The sequence below is a fragment of the Carettochelys insculpta genome, chromosome 13 (genome assembly GCF_033958435.1).
Source record: "Carettochelys insculpta isolate YL-2023 chromosome 13, ASM3395843v1, whole genome shotgun sequence".
Classification (NCBI taxonomy): Eukaryota; Metazoa; Chordata; order Testudines; family Carettochelyidae; genus Carettochelys; species Carettochelys insculpta.
In genome coordinates this window covers 3266430-3288996 of record NC_134149.1, presented here as the reverse complement: position 1 = coordinate 3288996, position 22567 = coordinate 3266430, and the positions used below count along the sequence as shown (strand labels likewise).

Here is a 22567-nt window from a genome sequence, read left to right as displayed (position 1 = left end):
AAGAGTAACTGCCCATCTCCCGCTTGCAGCAGTAACACCCAGACCAAAAACTGGCTTTGCTTTGCCAATCAATCAGACAATCAGTTCACTCAGGCTGTTTAGACAGCACATGCGAATGACTCGTCACTAACCATCAACTTACATTTCCTGCGCCAGAGCGGAAGTTGGGTTTTCTTTAACCCACAGCGCCAGGGTAGGAACTGCTCTATGTTAGGCTTTCACTTCTCGATGCGCAAGTGCCAACCTGTTAAAGCCAGAAAGAATTCTCCAGTAGATGATCCTCCCTGAGTTAACGTCAGCCTTTAATACATGGTCTTCTCCAAATATCTTTTGCTTGGGGATAAGCCAGTGGACAGAAGACGTCACGTTTCCTCCCTGTGACTTGATGAGGAAGTATCTGACAAGAGACTGAGCTAAATGCACCAACTGACTGCAGAAAAGTGACACTACGCATCTGAGTACAAAGAGTGACAGCTGTGAAGAGCACTGCACACAAGAGGAAAACACCACAGATCACATTCACATTAGGCCCTGCAAGTGCTGCTCACAAATAAATGGGCTTTTTCCAGCGCACCTACTTTCTGTTGTCCCCCCGTAAGTCGGCAATGCATGGATTTACATATGAAATCATTTACTGGGTGCATCTGATAAAACCCAGCACAAACTAAACTTAAAAATAGATCCCAAAGCACCGACTAGATGAAAACTTTAGAACACATGAGGCAAAAGTTCAGCTGAGGAGCTGACTGAAAAGGGTGTATTTAGATAAACAAAAATGACAACGTATAATTACCCATTTTGGACAGACTAACCGTAGTGGCCCTGTCAAAGATGCTTCAGAAAGAACAGCTGTGTGCATGTGTAATACACTCTCACATTGGTTTTGAAACTTGCCACCTCTAATTTCAGAAGGAGAACAACTTCCCAGACAGGTACTTAACTTGGGTACATAAGCAGATAAAACCACAGACATCAGATCACATCTCACCTTTTATTCATGACATTTTGTTAGGAAGTGAGACTTTACACTGACTCAGGAACTGGGGAACCCACCTTTCGGTAAGTACAGCATGGGAAAGTGAGGAATTTTTACCAGTAAATTACCATAGTGAAAGAAAAGTATCTCCAGCACCAAAACACTTGGAAATCACGAATCAGACCTCTTAAAACACTTGGGATTACGTTAAAAATCATGAGATTTGTTTGTTTTATAAGAACATTAAGTTTGGAGTTCTTTTCATTTGTCTTCTTGAGCCAGCCTGGAGTGACTATCACACCTCCAAGCTTTTCACTGCAGCTGTAGCAGCTAAAACATTCATTACCAAAAACCCAAACCTGCCACCACGTCGAGATGCTCATGTCATTCCTGACTGCAGGAGCTGGGACTTGAAGGAAAGCATCATCCCTCATGCAAGCTCGCAACACGAATTTATCTATACCCATGGTGTCCAATCAATTCAGAAGCAGGAGCCACTAGCTAGTGATACAGCAAACTAGCCACTTTATCCTGAAAACGTGTATTGTTCAAGCCAACTGGCCACACTCAAGCAGCCAAACAGCCACAAGCGGCTAGTGGTTGCATGTCGGACACCATGGACCTGGACAGCACAGGGTGCACAATGTCCTTCTTCCTACAAAGGGATCCTACAGTCAAGAGGAGGAAACAGGGATTCAGAACTAGTGATCCACTTGAAATAGGAACAACCCCCCCTTTAGAAACTCCAGGCATCATAGGGACGCCCTAAAGCACAGGACAACGCCGCCTGTAGGTGCACATTTCCATTCACTGGTCACTCCACAGCTGGCTTCTCAGTCCTCGTCCTCAAAGGAAACCTGCCCATCACCATCCCAAGGCGAGCCTGGGAGCCCAAATTCATTCCTCGGCTAGACACAGCCACTGAGCAGAAGAGCTGCACGTGTGGCTGACTGCAACCATCTGTAACCCACCTGCCCCCTTTGTGTCCTCTGACGGCAGAGGAGTTAACGGACCTGCAACAGCCCTTACAGTGTGTGCTGACTGGAGCTAAACCGTGCTGCCACGCTGTGATGCTGCCAGTTCCTTTCCCAGACCCAAAGAGGAGCTCCTGGAGGCTCGAAAGTTGGTCTCCCTCATCCGCAGATGTTAGCCCAATAAACCATGTTTCCCGCCTCCACCTCATCCCCCCGAAGCACAGCTGTTTAACAGCACAGTAGCCTAAGGACATGACGTAAGCATCCGGATAGCTGTACAGAGCTGGGCCCCACAGGCAGCGGCCACTGGGGCTACAAAACACAGCTGTCCTCTGTGCTTTGCTCCACTCCTGTTTCTCCCCAAACCGGCGGAGAGGCCAGAACCCCAGGCTTCCCTGAAATCGGCACAATATGGAGAAGAAGGAAGGGCTCATATCGACACACAGACCCCGAGAGCCCCGGCCAGGGTCCTTATGGAGATGATGTGTCCCGGGCAGAGTGGTCTATGGGGGAGCAGGACAGCTTGGCACTCAGGCATATGTTAATTTCACTTTCACAGCAGCCGTTTGTCACCCCTCTGGCAGCAAAGACACATGGCTTGGCTCTGGACACCGGCCTTTCTGCACCCAAGGGACCCGGCAAAGTGTCTGTCCCCTGTCACCCTGCGGGTGGTTCTCCCCACTCTGCAAACCAAGTCCTCGGGGACATGGTAACACGGTGAACATCCCCCTCCATCCCAGCCCGTAACTGTCGTATCTGATCCAGGCCCCTCTTCACCACGTGCAGGACTTCTCCCAAGGCTCTGAACTCAAAATCTCTCCCCTGCCCCTCCACAGCTCCCTCAGAAGCAATCCCCCAGCCCCTTTCTCCCACCTCAGCCCATCGCCACTGGCTACTGCCTTCTTCTAGAGCACACGCTTGGTCCTGGCGGGCTGTACAGCCCTGCCGCCCTGTACAGCCCTGCCACCTGCAGATTACACCCTGTCCCCCTTTCCCGCCCACTGTGCCATTGCAGAACCCACCAACAGCCAAGGACTTTGCAGGTGTGCCCAAGGCTCAGGTGCCCAGGGCTGAGTGAGACCAGTCGGTAAACACAGCCTTCCCCCGCCCTCTAGCTCGCCGGCTGCCATCTCGCTCGGCCCAGGCCCGGACTGCAATGAGACGCAGCATAACAGAACAGCTTTCCTGTTCTCCTCCGAGGCTTCCCCTGGCCGGTGCGAGCAGGGCCCTCCAGGAGGATGGCAAGTCCCCACTCGGCGACAAGGGGGCAGCTGGGGCACCAGCAGGGAATCTGCACAATGATGATGCACAGTTCCGCACCGTCAACCTGTGGAACTCCTTGCCAGTGGAGGCTGTGATGATAACAGGGTTCAGAAACAGAGCTAGACAAATTCATGGAGGTTAGGTCCATTAACGGCCCCTAGCCAGGATGGGTAGGAATGGCGTCCCTGGCCTCTGTCAAAGGCTGGAGATGGATGGCAGGAGAGAGATGGTTACCTGTTTGGTTCACTCCCTCTGGGGCACCTGGCATTGGCCGCTGCGGGCAGACAGGACACTGGGCTGGAGGGACCTTTGGTCTGACCCAGCGTGGCTGTTCTTATGTTCAGTGACCTGAAAATTCAGGCCAAGATTCTGGCATGTGCAGCAGCGCTGTTCCCTACAGGGTCAGGACTGGTGCGAACGCAGCAGCAGCTGCAGCTGCACGCCTGTGCTGTGCCTTGCCCTGACAATACCTGCAAGGCCCCTCCCCCCCAGGCCAAGGGACTCCTAAGCAGGCTGGGCAGGACATGGGCCCTGTGTCTACACAAGCCCCTTCCTTTCGCAAGGGGCATGTTAATGAGCGGGTTCGAAAGGTGCTAATGAGGCACTGCCATGAATATGCAGCACCTCATTAGCATAACGGCGGCCACGGCCATTCAAAAGCACAGCTTTCGAATCATGCGCCGCCCGTGGAGACCCGTGAAAGGAGCCCCCCAGAGGAAGAAGGGGCTTTCGAAAACTGGGGGGTCCCTTCGGAAGGTCCTGTCTCCACAGGCGGCACACGATTCGAAAGCCGCACTTTCGAATTGCTGAGGCCGCCATTATGCTAATGAGGTGCTGCATATTCATGGCAGTGCCTCATTAGCATCTTTCAAACCCCTTCATTAACGTGCCCGTTCTGAAAGGAAGGGGCTCGTGTAGACGCAGCCAGGCTGAGACCAGAGCAGGCTTCACCCACGCTGCAGGAAAGGAGCAGATGGGCCCTCTGTTACCCGAGTCCCCTGCACACCAGCTCCAGGAATCTGCTCCTAAAGCCCCCATGACAAGTTCCAGTTTGGGGAGTCGGAGCATTTTCACCACAGCCCAACCCAACCCACTGCCTCCTATCCATCCCATGCACAGCAGCACATTCCAGCCAGGATAGGGCCCCCAGCAGGGGATCTCACAGCGCATCCCTCTCACCAAAGGAGTTTCACCCTGGCGATGCCTGACTCAACTTCCCAGGCAGAGCCAAGCGCAGAGCTGGACTCACTGGCCAACCCCGTTTGAACAGCAACGCACCAGCCAGGACAGCCTCCCTCAGAACTCTGCCCCAAGGGGGGATCTAGAAACCATCTTTTTTTTGTTTCTTTAATGCCAGTGCTTGTTTCTCTAACAGCCCAGCGAGAGCTTGCTGCAGCACTCATCTCCTGGAGTGCGGCTGGCTTTAGCTTAGCTCGCTGACTTTAGAAACCAGGTGAAGACTGCAAGAGTAGAGTAGTGAGTAGAGCACTGGAAACCGGACAGGTGGCTGGGCATCCGCCTGGCCCCAGGGGAGCCTGTGGCTGGCAGAGCCCCTCCAGCGTAACAGCTGCAGGATGTCACCTCACCCCATCCGTGACTGCAGGCTCCCTGCTCATACTCTGGCTTGCTGTAGAATCCCTGTGCCTCTGCCTGAGAGGTGTAGAGGGGGTGGGGACCCGGCTTTTCCGGACTTGCCAATTTGGGTCAAGCCACATTTTAGCTCTAACTTTGGCCTCAGAAGAACGGCTGTCCTGGGTCCACCCAGGCCAGTGTCCTGTCTTCCGATGGCACCAGTGCCAAGTGCCCCAGAGGGAATGACCAGAACAGTGAATCATCAGGTGACCTGACCCATCCCTGTCACAGCAAACGGAGGCCAGGGACATTCTCATCCATCTTAGCAAACATCCATTGACAGACCCATTCTCCTCAGACTCCCCTAGCTCTTATCTGAACCGGTTGCAGTCTTGGCCCTCACAACATCCTCCGGCAGAGTCCCACAGATGGACTGAATCGTGCAATGAAATGTTTCCTTGCACTTGTTTTAAACCTGCCGCTTACTCATCTCATTTGCTCACCTCCTAGTTCTTGAGCTAAGAACAGGAGTAAATCACACTCCCTTACCTACAGTCTCTGTACTGGTCAGGATTTGACAGACCCCTACCACCTCCCCGCTTTGGTGTCTCTTTCCCAGCCTGGAAAGCCCCATTTCCAAGAAATGCACGTGGCTCTCCTAGTTCTCCTGGCCGAGGGCTCTCTTCCACAGCCACGAGAGCCGGGACCTCCCTGTTTCAAACGAGAGCGGGGATACTCACCCAGTCATCTGCCTGCAGGCGAGCAGCGAAAAAGGAGAGACTCAAGATCGCCAAGGGAGAGCAGCAAGGCCATCAGCCGGGCAAACTCAGGTAAACACCCTGGTGTGTTCAACACCCTCTTTGCACAAGGGGGAATGGAGAACCAGGCTCGGGTTAGGTTTGGACCTGCATCACTACACTAGTGGCTGCCACTCACCACTGGAGTCGTGGGGAATCCCTGGCACAGACAAGGCCTCGGTTTTACACGTGTATCCAGGTGACTGTAGCACCTCAGGCTGTCAGAGCTCAGCAACGCGACCACGTGATCCTGCTCTGGTTACTCTCGCCCTCTGGTTGTTCTCCCCCCACCCCAGCACAGGGCAGCCCTCAGCCAAGTGGGTCCTGGACGCTGCTGCATTACACATGATAATGATCACTAGGCACTGGTCACTAGGGCATCTTCTTTCTTGGACACAGTGTCTGGCTCCCCGGGAAGTCGGTAGTACTAGGTGCCCCTGTCCCGGAGGAACCAAATGTGGCTTTCCAGGTTGTACACATTAAACATGGGACGGGGGGTGGGGACAGACCCTGAGCAGTGCAGCTCCACTGTCTAGTCACAGCCATTTCCAGCCAGGGAGAATGTAAACAAAACACTGCCTTGATTTCCTCTTCTGGAAATAGCAGGAGCAGGCTTAGGAATTGGCACACGACTACTTGTTTCCATTGGACACAGGGCCGGCTGGAGCGGATTTCTCAGCCTAGTTTTGTACACACAAGTGTTCCAGATAAGGGAACCCATCATGAAAGATAATGTTAATACTTGGCAAGTTCTTCCTGCTCAGGCTCCCACAGAGCCTTACAGATGCAGATGATGCCTCATTGTTTATTGATGTGGTTTGGAATTTATATTGAACATCCAGCAACAAAGCACCTGGGCTCCGGACATCATAAAACAGTCACGTGGCAGCCCACCGCGGGCGACCAGGAAAAGCCCATTTCTCCATCGAGAAGTGGTCAGAACCTTGGCCAAACAAGTGGCATGGAAGCTCTCCACCCCAGCTGGCCGTGCTGGGAGATACAGGTGCAACACCTCTTGTCCAGCACTCTCAGAAGCTGACTGGTGCCAGACGAGAAAATTTGCTGGACCGCGGGAGGTCAGTGTTGTCCAGCAGCATCACCAGCACTCCCACTCTTACTGGGCTCTGAGAAGACATTTAGGGGTAAATTACAGCTGAACAGCAGCACGGAACACTGAGAGACAGGACTGGTGGCTGCAAACAAACATTATGGGACTGTGGGAAACTTGGCCACACCTGTGACAAGTGGTCATCCGCCTAACTAAAACCATGCCGGATTAAGGATGTTGCTGTACAGAAGAGATCTGGATTAGAGGTTCAACCTGTAGGTGAAATACTACAGCTCTGCCAGGCAGCGGTGCAAACTGAAGTATCACTTAGTGAGTGAGTTCCCCAGGTTATACGTGAGTCCGGGGCAGAAGCTAGGAACACACACCAGGTTGCCTTAACAACATGATTAACTTCCATGAAACGGCAGACATGCTAACAGCTCACCCAGCTCCAGGAGTCTGCATGTTCCCAGCCTGCTCTGCAAGCTAAATCAATGCAGGGGCACAGTGCATACTAGTAGACACAACATTCCTCTCCATTCTGCTCCTACCGCAGTTGTGTGTGAACAACCCCTCAAGGGCTGGAGCGGGGAAAGGACTCCAGATGGTCCAGTCCAACAAAGCACACCAGCCCCGAGCCATCTGCCCAACACAGCACGGAGAGTCAGTCCATGACGAAGTGTGAACACACATGCAGGAGGTGATGCACAGGCTGGGCAGTAAATGAGGCAGGGTTGTGTAGGGAACTGGTCTGGGCACAAGTATCCCTGCCTCGTTTTCCTATTGTTGTAAGCAGGAGCAGGGTCTGGCCCTGCAAGGGGGCGGTCTCAGGGAGTGGAGAGGGCTCAGGAGGAGCCAAGACCCTGGGGCAGGGGCAGGCCTGATCAACAAGCTCTAAGTGAAGGTGAAGTCTTGCTGGACTGGAGCAGACAGACTTGTGGAAAGCCTGGAAGCGGAGGGCAGGAAGAAGCTGCAGGGCAGGAGTAGAGAAGTCTGAAAGGGGGCAGACCCCAAGCAGCCGGCAGGCCTGGGCTCTCCTCCCAGCCATGGGGAGAGTGGCACAGAGTGGGGAGTGCTGAGGACTGCCTGGGACAGCACACGGGCGGATTATCCAGTGGGACTTAGCCACCCAGAAGGGGAACTCCAGGCTGGGTTCCAGGGAGAGAGCACAAGACGGGTGGATTGAGACAGGCTGCAGCCCTAAGCTACGCCACGTTTCAGAGACCCCATGGCATTGCCCAACACAGGGCAGTCAGTAACTTTTCTGTATGCAGAGGCCCGAAGCTGCAGTTGGATCATGTGTAAATCTGGCTCTAGCTAGAGCGCTGTGGGGCCAGCCAGGAACGGCCGGGGGTCCTCGTCTGACAAGAGCTGATCCCCAGATCCAGCCACAAGGAGGTGCCACAGTCGTGGGACCCCGTCACAGGCCCACAGGTACGGGACAATCCGTCCCTGCACACGGACACACGGCAAACATGGAGACACACAAATTTCAGCAGTTTGTTGACCCGAGAGCTGGGCTTTGTGTTTGAGGGCCCCCCCCCCACCTTGGTCTGGTCTCTCAGATCCTCAGCAGACTCTTTCCCATCTGCCTCCCTCTTTGCCAAACCCTGTCTGTTCTTCTGGGTCTGCCCCATCCCTCCCCTTGCGCCTCTTCCTCTGCAGGCCACCCCATGCCTTGCCTCTCCCCGCTGGCTCTCACATGCCTCCCCATCTCTCCTCCATGGAGCTCTGCCCCAGCCCGCCCCCTTCCCACACAGCCCCTCCCCTCACCAAGATTCAGCTGTCCCTTTAACTCCACCTTCCTGACCATGGCTGCTGCTAAGGCTGTAGGTTCAGATCCCCCTTGGTTACACCCTCCCACGCCCAGGGAGTCCGGGACAGTCCTTCAGCCGAAGGGGTTTGCTGGCCTTCTGCCTGGGGCATTTCTTTGCACAAGCCACCTTTACAGCACACCCAGGAGGAGGAGCAAAGCTCACCAGAAGTGAAACAGCCAAACACCCGCCCCAAACCCGAGAGCAAATGGCATATACCCCCAGATCAAGCCAGGCCTGTGGTAGAGGCTGCTCCAATGCCCTGCTGCTGGCTGAGCTGAGGGCTCGGTTTTGGAAGCGGGGTGCCAGGCACTTGGTGATACCTGCTATGCTAGTGACAATGCTCCAGCTGCCAGCTTATTCCAGGTCCGGCAAATTTCAATTTACAACAACTCTGCTCAGCAGCAGCGTGCCAAGGCCATGCTCGCCCAGACACATCCCGGCTGGATCCGCAGCCAGGCAGCCAATTTAGACGCACTGACCAGATCCAGGGGTGGGGGGAGGCCAAAACCTGCTCATTGCCTCTCCCGCCCTCCCCCCCGCACCTGCGTCCCCCTGCACAGCCAGCCCCTAGGAGCAAGGACCGCCGTGGGACAGACAGAGTTCCCGTGTGGACACACAGCCCCTTCACAATCTAGTGCTGAAGTTCTGTGGGCCAAACCCTGCTCTGATCCCTACAAACATGCACAACCAGTGCTGGTTTGGGAACCGGCGAGCCACAGCTTCAGCTCTTCTGCTCAATTCTGCTTGCACGATGCCAGACTCATCCTCCCATGACTGTGCCCTGCAGCAGCCAGTCGGGAAGCTCTCTGGGTCCCAACCAGCGCCGTCTGCTGTGGAGACGGCTCTGAGCACAGAGGGGCCTGGCCAGCAGCTCCCCGGAGACAGACAGTGTCAGATCTCATGTGTCTCCGATTCTTCAGCTGCAAAGAGGAGGTAAGAATCTCCCTACGCTGTCTGGGCCTTGTGAGAACTGATGCTCGTTCACCACTGTGGGAAAGGAAAGTCTTACTGCAATATAGGTAGGGCCCCACCAAAGTCACAGCCCTGAACACACATCAGAGCCCGAGAAACCTGCTCTTCCCTATGAAATCCAGCCTTGGGCATGATTTTATCGCACGCTGCACAGATTCACAGGGCAGACCGGTGTTTCTCAAATTGGTGTCCTGGCCCAAAAGGGAGGGGCCTGGCAGAGGGGGGTGCAAGGTTATTTTAAGGTGTTGTCAAATGGCCACTCTTCCATGCTGCCTTCAGAGCTGGGGGCTGAAGAACAGCAGCTGTTGACCAGGCACCCACCGCCAAAGGCAGCACCCCGCCAGCTGCAGCACAGCAATACCATTCCACGCCCTCCTTATGTCTGTGCTGCTGCTGCTCTGCTTTCAAAGCCGCGGTCCTGGCCAGCAAACGCCTCTCCAGCTGCTCAGCACCGAAGGTAGCGCCTCTGCCACTAGCAGTGCAGAAATAATCCTGCAACCCACCCAACCTTACAGTAACCCGCGTTCCCTGTAAGCTGTGCACTCCTGCAGCCCCTCTGGAGGGGCTCAAACACCGCCCAGCTGATTCGCAGAGCGCCCATGCCTAGGTTTTGTTTCTGCCGATAGTGCTCATTCACATGCCTTGGTGCACATAAACATATTCCGCACACGGATGGGAAAGATCAGAGCGAATGTTGTTGGTGACCTTGCACAGTCCCTTCCGGAGACAAGACCCCTGCAACCACACCACCCCCATGTTTCAGATTTCAACAGCTGAAATCACCACATCTAGAATTTTTAAAGTCCCAGGTTCATGAAACAGAGAAAAGTGACCTGTGACTTTGGTAGGGCTCCAGATAGAGGGGCATTTACGCTCTTCTGTTCTCGACTTGCTTCTCTAAGGCTCGGTTACTGTCACGACATTTTACCAGCTGCTTTTAAACACAGATCATGATTTTCAAAACCTCGGCTCTCATGGGCGCCCTTGGACACCTGTCCCGCATATCCTGGCCATGGCTGTCCAGCAGGAGCAGCTCGTCGAGGTGCACAGCAGTAAGGACTTTTTCCCAATCGCTTGTCATGTCTCATTTTCCCGGTTACTTCCCAGCCAGTGCTGCTGCCATTGGTTTTAAGGGAGCTTTGTCTCTCACGGCAATGGCAACGGGTCATGTGCTTCAATTGCCAATGAAATTTATTTTAATGAGCTTGAAAATCGTTAGCTGCTTTGGCTCCTGAAGACAATTTGAAAGATTTAATGTTAGTGTGTAGCTCAGGCGCAGGGCTTCAGCCTGCAGTAATCTGATAAAGGGGGCTCATGTTGTGGCCACAGTACAGTGGGCCAGAGAGAGAGTCACTGCTTGCTACCTACACTTTCAGCTTACTCATTATTTTAACTCCTAGGAAGGAGTCTCCCCCTCCAAAAGCGTTGCATTAACCAGGTCTGGCTGCAGGGAGCGCGAGCTCAGCCGGACAGCACACACAGAGGAAGGCAAGTGATGGCTCGCTGCCAAAGCGCTCCTCTTTGGCCGTTATTATTTTAGGAGACCCCCTCAGTGTTGGGAGTTCATGTTACGATTCTCAGGTAGGCGTGACACCGGCTGCAGCCAGGAGAAGCCAGGCCAGAGCAGGGAGATGGATTCTGCACACAGCCCCGTGTTCTGGAAGAGCCCAGGAGGCCTGGCAGGACAGGCTTCAGCTAAACCATTCACCAATCCCCTGGCAAAATGCCAACGCGCCAGCCAAATGGTGAGAGTCTTTTTGGAAAGTGATCCAGTCGGTTCCACAGCGGCCGGCGAGAGCCCCCGTCCATTCCGGCCGACCTAGGAAAACCCCCGTCTGCAGCTGGCGCGCCACTAGCCTTATCCTGGGCAGGTTGTGCTGTTAGTCGACCTGCCGCTCTGCGCCCGACCGACTGTGCCAGGAGCTGTGCATGTCACTGCGCTTCCTGAGGGTGAACGGAGAGGCAGGGAGTCTCCCAGCCCGCACTGGCACAGGCCAAGGGAGCAGTTGTTGCTCTGACTTCACAGCAGCTTGTACCTGCTTGGCATTGGGGTGAACAAAATGACCACCTAGATGCCAGCAGCGGAGGTCCGGACTGCTGCACAGTCACTAGTACGTCACTTCCATTTTAACCCCCACCCCTGCAGATCTCTTTGGTCAGCTGGTCACAATCCCCGCTAGGTGCTCCTCTCCCACCCAGGGGCCTATCCATTCCCAGGAACACCGGGGCGCTTTGGCCCCCACCACACGGCTCAAGCCACAGCCTCAGGCACTGAAACTGCTGGGTGCCAGCAGCAGTTTGCTCCTGCCAGCGGGTCCAGCCACAGCCTGGCCTGGGTGTGCTCCCCCATCTGTTCCCTTTGCTCTGGAGCAGACACACCTGGGGAAGGGGCCCAGTCGGGCTGGATCAGACGCCATTGGCTGGGGCCGTGGAGGCTGAGGGCAAGATGCCAGGAGCAGCTGGCGCCCTGGCACATTGGGAAGGGAACAGAGAGAATACGAGAGCTTTGTGCAGCTGCTGCCTTGGGAGAGAGAGTCGGTTTCCCCCTCTGCATTTGCTCCCCCAAGGACACCTACCCCTCCCACCCAGCTCTGCTACTGAATCATTGCTAGGTCAGCACGAAATTAACAGGGCAGGAGACAAAGCTATTTCACGCGGCACAAGAGCAGGAGGCAGAGAGAGGGACAGGCAAGGACAGGCGAGGCACCACCAGGGAAACAGCAGCGGCCAGGGGAGCTGTGAAGCGCAGGCTGAGCTGGGACAGGCTCTGAGCACTCGTTTGCATCATTAAGGTCAGGAGGGAGCGAAGCCAGACCAGACACAGATGGAGGCAGCCAGCGAGTTCCCGGCACTCCTGAAAAAAGCAGTAGAGCCCAGGCAGGCGGGTGAGTTTGGGCCTGTGATCAGCAGGGACCGGGAACAAGACGACCAGCTGACCAAGAGACTGGAAAACATCTGCACTGAAAGCTGGTTGCTGTCCAAAGGCTTCTCATTGCTTTGGCAAGATCCTTCCCACAGAGGAGAATGATGAGATAACCAGGCAGCGCGTGAAGCTTTAAGGAAATGATGGAAAAGCTGCCATGGCTTATGCTAAAACTGAGCACCCTCGGTCTTTGGCAGGGTTCTACCAACAGCGCTGCTTCCAGCCCCGGGCTGAACCAACACCCACATCCAAACACCTCCCTCGCTTGGGGCACGTCCAATCCAAACAGGAGTTTGGCAGCCGGAGCCCAGTTCTCGTCAGTGCTCAGTGCAGGGGAGTCAGCCCGGGAGCTCTCCTTTCGCTGATAGGAACGGCCTGGCCATAGCAGCTCACACAAGAACATAAGACTGGCCATACTGGGTCAGACCCACAGTCCGTCCAGCCCAGTGTCCCGTCTGCCAACAGTGGCCAATGCCAGGTGCCCCAGAGGGAGGGGACCGAACAGGTATCGATCAAACGATCCCTCTCCTACCATCCATCTCCAGCTTCTGACAGAGGCCTGAGGCACCATTCCTCACCCAAACATCCCATGACCCAGACTGGCACTATGCTGCCTTTCTGACCACTCAAAACATGGGATGCAGCAGTGCTGAAACCCCATCCTGAGTGGCGGGACACGCATGTGCATGAAATGGGGGGGGAAGAGGCCCATGCCCTGTTCCTGTCTGTCCCTAGGTGCAAGAAAGCAAGGTATTGCAAGCAAGCAGAATCCTTCACTCCTGGAACCTGTGATGAGCGACTCGAGTCAGGCTCCAGGCTCTGCTTGTTCACATTAACCAGCTTAGCCATAGACACACTGCTCACAAAAACTGGAAGGGATCTCAAGGGGTCATCAAATCCAGTCCCCTCGCAGCAGGACCAAGCACCATCTACCATCCCTGTTAGGTCTTTATCCAACCTGTTCTGAAATATCTCCAGTGATGGAGATTCCACAACCTGTCTAGGTAATTTATTCCAATGCTTAACCATGCTGGCAGTTAAGAAAAATGTCCTAATTTCCTAAACCTCCCTTGCCACAATTTAAGCCCATCGCTTCTTGTGCTATCATCACCGGTTAAGAAGAATAATTTTTTCTCCCTACTCTTTGTAACACCCTTTTAGGCACTTGGAAGCTGCTATCAGGAACATAAATGCTGTATTGCTATCAAGCTTTCAACCAGGGGCCTTTTGCACATTAGGCAATCATAACTCCACAGAAACCAGTAGGCTGCTTTCATGGGCCTGCCTAATAAGCAGGAGAGGGCTGGCGGTTTGAGCCAGCTGGGGACTTTGCTCAGGCTGCGCATCCCGGCCCGTCTCTCTCCCAGCCGTCGCTGTGGTGCGATCAGCAGCAGCGTATTTGGCTGTTAACGAAGGGCTCGGCTATACTTCAGAGAGGTCAGTCTTCGGGGGTTCGATTTAGCAGGCCTGGAAGGACGTGCTAAGTCAAATGCTGAGGACGCTCCTGGTGGCCCTGGGACTCCCGGCTGTGTGGGACGGCGACAGGAGAGCTTCTCCCCTTGACCGCCCGCTGTGGGGACGGCACAGAGAAAGCGAAGTAAGTTCCGTTGACTCCAGATGTGCAGTTCACGTAGCTGGAGTCGTGTATCTTCCATCGATTTTCTCCCTTGGCGTAGGCCTTGCCTGAAAGTCAGCCATGGGTGCTGCTCTAAGGTGACCATCCATCCCGTACTGGGCAGGATGGTCCCGCATTTTGGACACCAAAAACTTATCCCTCCTTATATTTCAAAAGGGACTAATCGTCCCATATTTGGGCCCTTCCAGCCCGCTGACCATTTCCGCCAGCAGCTGGCAGGTGCAGCTGCTGGCAGGAGTCATGTCCCGGATCCTCAGGGAAGCAGGGGTGACGGCTGCATCCCGGCTGCTTCTGGGGGCTCCTGGGAAGGGCCAGTGGCTGTGCCTCCTTCCTGGCACCCCGGGGCTTGGTGGAGCCAGGAAGAGCAGCCCCTCCCCCCGTATCTCCCTATGCTGTATTTGGGATGGGAAGATACAGTCGCCCTAGTGGTGCCCAGGCCTCTGCTTGGTGTCCCCCGGGATCCCTGAACCAGCAGCTGTCCTTCCACCCTGTTTTCTCATGAGTTGTCCCCAGTAGTGGCTAAAGTCCCGCGTTTGGTAGCTCCTCCCCTTCAGGAGTGGGCAGGCCAGCACCCACCCAGAACTCAAAGGCGACCGCGGCCAGCCAGGAGAAGAAAGGCCCACGCTCCTACCCCACACACCCGCCACATCCAGCCCTTTGGGGGTCCTGGTCAGCTGGGCTGGTCAGGACCACAGCTCCCAGGGCCGAGGTTTTCCTGCACTGGGGAAAAGTCAAAAAGCAGCTGGTGATGGATAAAGCTCAGCCCCAGCTTCCAAACCTACCCAAGGAGCCCTTCACTGTTACAGCCTCCCCCAGCCTGCTGCTCTGACCCACAGAGGCTGGGGCTGGCACCTCTTGCAGTAGCAGAGAGGGGCTCGATCCCCTGTACAGGCCAGAGCCGCAAGACAGCCCAGACCCTAAGGGAGCAGGCAGTTGGTTCTGCGGCTGTCAGGGGATGCAAGATTTTGGCAGATTTCAGAGGCTGGCACTCTGATGGTTCCAGACACACTGGTGGGACACAAGCTGGCCAGCATGAGCTAGATGGGATGCTCGCAGCACCAGCTCAATTCTCGGAAGTGGCTGGAACAACATTCCACTTCCACGCTGCTCCCAGTGGCTGGGGAAGCCAGAGCAGAACTGCCCCTCTTACTCGTGGGAATTGCCTGAGACACTCTGGGATGCCCTAATTCGCTGTGGCCTGAGCCAGGAACACACGAGATGAACTTTCAGTGTGCGTTCCAGTGCCCTCCGCTTTCCAGTTTCCAACAGAACCAGAGCGGGAGTCAAGCCCGGCCTGTAATGCTGGGCTTAGGGAGGCTTTGACAGGAGCAGAGCCTGCTTTATTGGGTCTTTGTGCATCTCCTTCCATTTCATCTCTATGATCGGCTGCTGGATTTACACGCATGAGAGTATAGGAGAGTACCTTACCCTGAGTCACCCCATGGGAGTCAGGAGGTGCCCCCAGAGCACGGTGTGACACAGTGAGTGAAGGTGGCAAAATGCGGCCCTTCATTATTTCGGTGGGGGCGGGTGAAATCATGGCCCCACTGACATGGCTGGCAAAGCTCCTGGTGATTTCCATGGGCTCAGGTTCACACTCCTTGCCTGCAGGGCACCTGTTTGCCAAAAGCTCAGGCTGCACATTCACCCAGCTGTACCAGCTAACACCCGGCCAGCCCTGGCTAAGTAGTAATTGTTTGCTCACAGTGGGGATAGTTTATGACAACATGGGTGTAGGCAGCTGGAAGGTTGTTTTCTTTGCACAGATTACAGGAGCGTGTGTGTTTCACCAGCTCTCCTGCACTCTGTAATGCGTGTAAATCCAGCAGCTGATCACAGAGATTAAACAAAAAGAGGCACACAAAGACAAAGTAAACCAGCTTCTGCCTCCAGCCAAAGATTCCCTAACCTCAGCACTCTGGACCAGCTTGTCTCCTGCTTTGCTTCAGTTGGAAACTGAGCCACATGTGCAAACCCAGCCCAGATGGGAGCAAATGGAAACGACCTTCCATTGGCTTTCTGCCAGTTCTCTAATAGCTAGGTGTCAGGGAGCACTTCTCGCTCATCTCCACAACACCTGCACGAGCAGACGGCTGAATGTAATACAGCCCTTGGCCAGCAGAGATTCCCCAAACTGGAACCACTCTGAGTGCGTGTGCACCTGTGTTTGTGTGTCAGAGACCACGCATGGACACACCTGTGCACCCCCACCTGTGTGTGTGCAGGGAATGTACTACCCCAGATCGATAATGAGACTGTCTGAAGTTTCTCAACATGCTCTATTATGTCCATGGCTGATTTACTTCATAATCCTTCAGCTAATGCCTGAAGAAGTGAAATAGACCATCCCTCATTCTGTGACAGAATGATGAACTGCCCAGGGAGGCTGCAGAATCTCTCTCACTGGAGATTTTAAGTGTGGGTTAGAGACACACCTGCTAGGGTGACGTGGATGGTGCCTGGTCCTGCCATGAGTGGCAGGGGCTAGACTAGATGACCTCTCAAAGTCCCTTCCTGTTCTCTCATTCTGTGCTGTAAAGAAAAGGAGGCATAACTGCCAGCGATCAAACAGCCACTATTTCTGGCAACACTGTGGGAAAGTGTTTATCTATATTTGCTTCAATTCCTCCTTCCTCATCACCACCCGGGGACAGCGCCCTTGGGAGACATTAAACATGTTGGGAGCAGCAATCGACTCCCCATCTGTGCAATGATGTAATGGCAGAAGCTCTGCGCCTTCAAAATCCATTAGTTCTCACCAGGGGAATGAGATGCCTGAACTCCACAGAGCAGTGCTGAAGCCGCCATGACTTTATGCAATGACCTGGGCGGGGCTGATCTGCTTCCCAGCCTCTGCCACCAGGCTCTGCATTGTGGATCCTGTTCCAAGGGGGAACTTTTACCCCGTGATACTAACTGGCAGGACTTCACAATGGCAAGAGCCCCAGGGTAAAGCCAAGACTTGTGATCCACGAGGGGGAGGTGACGCACACTGCCAAGTCAGCAAGAACCTAGCTGCAGTCCATGCTCGGGGAGCCTGAGCTACATCTCCCTGAGCTGCTCGGTAGCATCTGCAGCAGAAGCACCCCAATTCCAGCCTGTGGTCTCCCTGCGGGCAGCAAGCTCTGGTGTGTGTGTTCTTCTGTGCAGGGTCATAAGGGTCCATTCTTCCCTGTCGGCTGGGGGATTTCCCCACGACCCCTGGGCACAGCGGGGAGGAGAGGCCCCGAGATCCCAGACAGTACTTATGGTCTGCAGGAGAGAGACACTCAGCAAAACCAGCCCTTGTCTGTAGGGGACCCAGGCATCCCCCCACATGCTCTCTCGCCTCCCATGCTGTGCTCTCACTTTACCCCCTAGGGTGAAGCTGCCCTTCAGACAGCAACCCTCTCCTGTGGGGGCCCCGAGATGTATTTCATGGCCAAACATCTGCTCAGAGGGATTTGAACCAGAGGGCTGTCAGCTCTAGGCTCCCCCGCGCTCTTGGAGCGGCTGAGCTGAAGTAACATACACCACCACCCCATCACACACTGCTCCACGGCAGCCACTGAACAAGTGACTTTTGTTAGAAGTCCTCGGGCCAAGACTCCAGCCACTCCCATACAAGCAGGCAAACAACGGGAGCCAGGAGGGTGGCTACTGATACAATCTCACCCTACAGCTGTGTGGGAAACCTCATTGCCTCCTATTGTCATGTAACCAGGAATAGGGCAGCAAGTCAAACCAAGGCCCACAGGAGCTCTGATCCGATCCTAATGTCAAATGCTGGATCACCCACCAGCCAGCTCCTTGTGTTCTTTCCACAGCCCACATCTTCGTGAGCGTAGCAGACACACCCAGAGCCCAGGGCTGGCAGGCACACGCTGCTCCCCACGCCTGGAGCACCAGCGACCTACGACCCCGCAGAGGCTATTTTTAAAGCATTACAGGGGATGCTCACTTGGAGTTCCCACGGCAGAGATACCAATCCATAACCACCAGGAGACTGGATCACAAAGGTGCCCATTTCCGTAGCCCTCACGCAGGCTAATGAACCGTTTAGCAGTTAGCTGAGGCTCCTCCACAGAGGTCCAGCGCCAGCAGAGCCAGGAGGGAGGGATGGGGAAGCTGCAAACCAGGACTGAGCCGGAGCTTGTGGACGTAAGTCAATTGCTGGCTATCAGGGCTCCCGGAAAGGACTGGAGTCTAGAGAGTGGGAGGAGGGGGCGCAGGGAGCCAGGACACCTGGGTTCCGCCCTGCTCTGGGAGGGCAGTGGTGCCTCGTGGGTTAAAGCGGGTGGGAGTCAGGACTCCTGGGTTCTATCCCCAGCTCAGGGAGGGGAGGAGATGCGATGTATTAGAGCTTGCGAGGAGCTGCGATTCCCAGATTCTCCCAGCGGGACTGGAAGCGCAAACACACCCAAGTGCTTGGCCAGTTCTAATTCCTGGAGACTCAAAGGACAACCCTGGAACCCAGCTCCACCCTGAGGGATAAACCACCTCACCCCACACCCGGCCCTGCTAGAAGCACCCAGCCGGCACCGGGGACAGCAGGACACGGACATGCAGCGCAGGGCAGGTTCCCTGACACCCCGCAGAGCCAGCGCCACCCGCCACGGTGGGGCAGGAGGCAGGAGCCCCTCACTGGTGCCCGGGTGCGCTAAGGCAGCGGGGCTGGACTGCACCAGGCTGTGCCCACAGCTCTCCACAGGGAGGGCGGCCGATGGCCTGGAGCCAGGGCCGGGGTGGGGAGGGGCCCAGGGCGTTGGAAGGGGCCCGCCCTAGGTCGAGCAGGCGGCCTGCGGGGCTCTCCCCCGGCCGGACCGCAGGTCACAGCCGCGCAGCGGCTCTCGGACTCCGCAACCCCGAGGCGGGGCCCAGCGGCCCCTGGCGGAGCGGAGCCCAGCGGGCAAGTCCCACGTGGGGCTCCGAGCGGAAGGGAGGAGGCGCCGGGCCGGGCCGCGCCGCCCTTGGCCCCTCGCCTGCCACCGCCGGGCCACGCCCGTGACTCCTCTCCCGGGGGGGCCCCGGCTCCCCCCGCCGCGGCTCCCCCGCAAGCCGGGCCGAGCAGGGCAGCGCCGCCTGGGGCCGCCGAGCGGGCGGAGGCGGCAGGAGGCGCCAGTTCCCCTCCCCGCCCGGGCTGAGCGGGGCGCGGCCCTTCCCCTCCCGCCGCACGCCCCCGCCCCCGCCCCCGCCCCGCGGGCGCTCACCAGCAGCAGCGAGCTGCGCACCGCCTCCGAGACGCTCTGCCGGAGCTCGGCCGCCGTGCCCGGCTTGCTGAGCCGCTTGGTGAATTTCCGCACCTCGGCCATGGCGCGCGGCTCCCCGCGGGCTGCTCCGGCCGGGCGCGCCCCCGCCCCGGCTCCGGCTCCGCCCCGGCACGGGCGGGGGCGGGGCCACGCGCGGGGCCGGCGCCGGGGGTTGGGTGGGGAAGCGCCGCAGCCGGGCGGGAGACGCCCCCTGGGCCCGGAGGCGCAGGCGGAGATCGGGGGCCGCTGCCCCGCCCCGCGTCCTCCGCGCCCAGGGAACGAGACGTGCCCGCCCGGGCAGCCCCAGCGCGTCCCTGGGGCTGGAGAGGAGGCCGGGCCCCGAGGCCGTAGTCAGCGCGGGGCCGGGGCGGGCGGTGCACGTGGGGCCGAGCGGGGGCCGGGGCGGGCGGTGCACGTGGTTCAGCGCGGGGCCGGGGCGGGCGGTGCACGTGGGGCCGAGCGGGGGCCGGGGCGGGCGGTGCACGTGGGGCAGTGCGGGGCCGAGCGGGGGCCGGGGCGGGCGGTGCACGTGGGGCCGAGCGGGGCCGGGGCGGGCGGTGCACGTGGGGCCGAGCGGGGCCGGGGCGGGCGGTGCACTACGGCTAGCGCGGGCTGGGAGCCCCTGCAGCCCCCTCTGCCAGGCCCTGTGGGTCTGGTGCTGGTCCCTGCCTGGCTCCAGCGCAGGGGCAGTGCAGCTGGGGCAGGCCCAGGGCGTTCCAGCCAAGGAGGGTGAGGAGAGGTCGGAGTGGCTCCGAAGCGAGAACGGCGTCTAACCCCAGCCTGGCCCTGGCCCTGCCTGGCTGGCGCCCCAGCTGTGCTCCAGCCCTAGGGGTGCGCGCCCTGCTGCCGGCAGCACCGCTGTGTTTCCCGCGCGTTTGCCGCCCGGGCTGCCGCGGCGAAGGGAAGAAGAAAGCGGCTGGGGGCTAAATGCGCTGGGCCTGATCTCCGGGGGCCTCGCCCCGGCAGGCGCCGAAGCGCTGGCGCTAGTGCGGGAAGGTAAGAGAGCGGCACTGAGCCAGCAGCCCACAGGTTCTCCTCTCCTGGCGGTCGCGCGGCAGTGAGTAGGACGTGGTCATGTCACCCTCCTGCTGGTGGGTCCGTAGACGGCTGATCGGCCCGAGTCTGGAGCCGCAGGTCTTTTCCCAGAAGGGGCAGGTGTGGGTAGCTCGTGGAGGGGCGCGGGGCAGTTTCTGCTGCTCTTTTCTTCTTCTCCGCACAGGTTAAGGTGGAGCTGGATACTGCAGGGGTTTAGTTCTGGCTGGATTAATAACCAGACCGATGTACCTCGCTCCCTGCCCAAGCGGATCCGCCGACAGGCAGTGCCACAGAACGTGCTGCTGTTTCCAGATGGCTTGTGTGACTCAGCCGCCTGCGTTTCCAGCAGCCTGGCACTGCGCGTACTGAACCCCTCTGGCGATGGAATGCAGCCTCGCTGTGCCCTAGGAGATAGAGGCCCGCTGCCTCTCTGCCTGTGACTCCAAACCCGCTTTCCGTGCCCTTGGTGAGATGCCGCATTCGATCCCACCCACGCGCTGGCCCAAACTGTAAAAGGGGCTGCACTTGCTCATTCAAGCCAGCTGTGTTCTCCACAAGCTTCTGCAGGGTCGAGCGGGGGTTGACAGTGGAACCACCCCAGCCTGCATTAGGTGCTGTGGAATAGAAATGCACCGGTAATACGGGCTGCTGTGGAGTTTGCACAGCAGGCCAGAACAAAGAAAAAAGTAGGTGAAAGGCTCCCTATCGTGTTGGCACGGGAAACGTTATTATATTCTGATCTCATAGAGACATTGTTTTGTAAATGAATGCTTATTGATGTTCTCATAAGGTTCAATATTGAATTTAGCATTGTTAGTGAATCCTCCTTAATTTTCAGTATTGTTTTGTTAATGAGATCCTGTTCATGTTCTATACGACCGAATAACTCTACCTTCCTGTAATTTACTTTTTGTTAATAATCTATTGGTACTTGACCTCCTGCTCAATAGGGAATTACCAGAGCGGAATGGCATAAGACCAGTAAGAATTCATTTTGAGCTGGGGGAGTGGATAAGGGAATTATGAGAGACTCTCCCCTGGTTTGTGGGGAGGGGGTGAACAAAGGAGGAGAGAGGTATAAGTATTGCACACTGCTTGTTGCAAGGTGTGCAGGCTTTGAGGAGAGATCCCCCTGCACCTTACTTGGCATGCCAAATAAAGATTCTTCTTCCACTCTCGGTGTGTTATTGGGCCAGCGTTGCATACCGGGCACGAACTGCCACTGTGCCACCTTAAGAAGGAGGCAACAATAGTTTCATGGCTAACCCTAGTTCCATGTGTGCTGTTGTGTTAGGGGTGGTGATTGTAAAGGTGTAATGGATCCTGGGCGAAGGGTGGAGCTTGGCTTTTTTGTATGGTGTTTATTTTTACCAATGTGTTGATTTTAAGGTGTTTAGTTTATTAGGCTCTGTGGCCTGGGGCTAAAACCCTATGTATCAGTAAACAACATATCATTAATGTACAGTTAAATACAGACTAGGGGTCAGCGACCCCCAGCACAGGTGCCCAGGGTGGCATGAGAGTTGATTTTCATCAGCGTGTGTGGTAGGAACTCACCCCTGTCCCTCCTCCCCCATGCAGCCAAGGAGTTTACTCAAAGCCAGGCTGCCTGTGAGTTAACAAAAGGCCAGCTAATGCTGCCAACCACCACCTATGTGGTAAAGTTTTGCATCTTAATTTATTAATGAAGCTGTTGTAAGTAGGACTAATAGTGACTTTAAAAGGTATCACCAGCTTGGTGATCACTCAGAGTGTACATGGGGGTCAAAAGGTCAAATTTTAGCTCACCGCCTTGGAAAGATTGCTGACCCCGGTCGAGACAGATAAACACTGAATTGTAGTTTTTGCTGTAATTATATTCCAAAAGAGCTCACGTGCTTTATGCAGTATTGTTATTTAAACACAACTGGAGAGGACTTTCTCCGTTACGGTTTTCATATCACCAACCACTGCAGGCACAAAGGAGTTATTTAGATTATCTGCAGGGGTCAAACATGCTCTTCTTCTGGTTGAAATAATTTTTAACATTATTTGTAACCTGTAAAGCACACCTGCCCACACTAGTCGGCTTTTAAGCAGTTTGTTTATTGGGCAGGAAGCACCATTTCATAGTTAAAGAGGCTTTTGCTTTTCTGTGCCTGGCAACTCTGGGTGGAAAAATGAGTGAAGAAAGGCAAACCCATGTGCTGATTCCCAGCTGTGTTGTACAGGAGGCTTATCCAGACAAGGAAGTTGCTAGGTGGCCTGTCAGCAGTTACAGAAGAGAAGGTTCCTCGCCTGGTGCAGTAACAGTGATGGGGGATGATTGGTTCCCTGGTGTCTTGGT

At 56.2% G+C, this 22567-nt stretch overlaps 1 protein-coding gene and 1 long non-coding RNA gene across 5 annotated transcripts in view; one reads left to right on the top strand and one right to left on the bottom strand.

Annotated features, from left to right (window-relative positions):
- The window catches only part of DOCK11 (dedicator of cytokinesis 11), a 136004-nt gene extending 116375 nt beyond the window's left edge, over nt 1–19629 (bottom strand). For 2 of the 4 annotated variants that reach the window (XM_075008070.1, XM_075008071.1), the window contains exon 1: nt 19168–19628. In XM_075008070.1, coding sequence (XP_074864171.1) covers nt 19168–19269 — 102 coding nt within the window. In that variant the 5' untranslated portion in view covers nt 19270–19628. Of the gene's footprint in view, nt 1–19167 lie in introns of all 4 variants that reach the window. The other 2 variants (XR_012647363.1, XM_075008072.1) reach the window with 2 other exon arrangements.
- Nucleotides 18969–21415, top strand: LOC142020332 (uncharacterized). Its single transcript, XR_012647365.1, has 2 exons — nt 18969–19246; nt 20019–21415. It is a non-coding gene; the product is annotated as an uncharacterized LOC142020332 (long non-coding RNA).
- The last annotated feature ends 1152 nt before the right edge of the window (nt 21416–22567 follow it).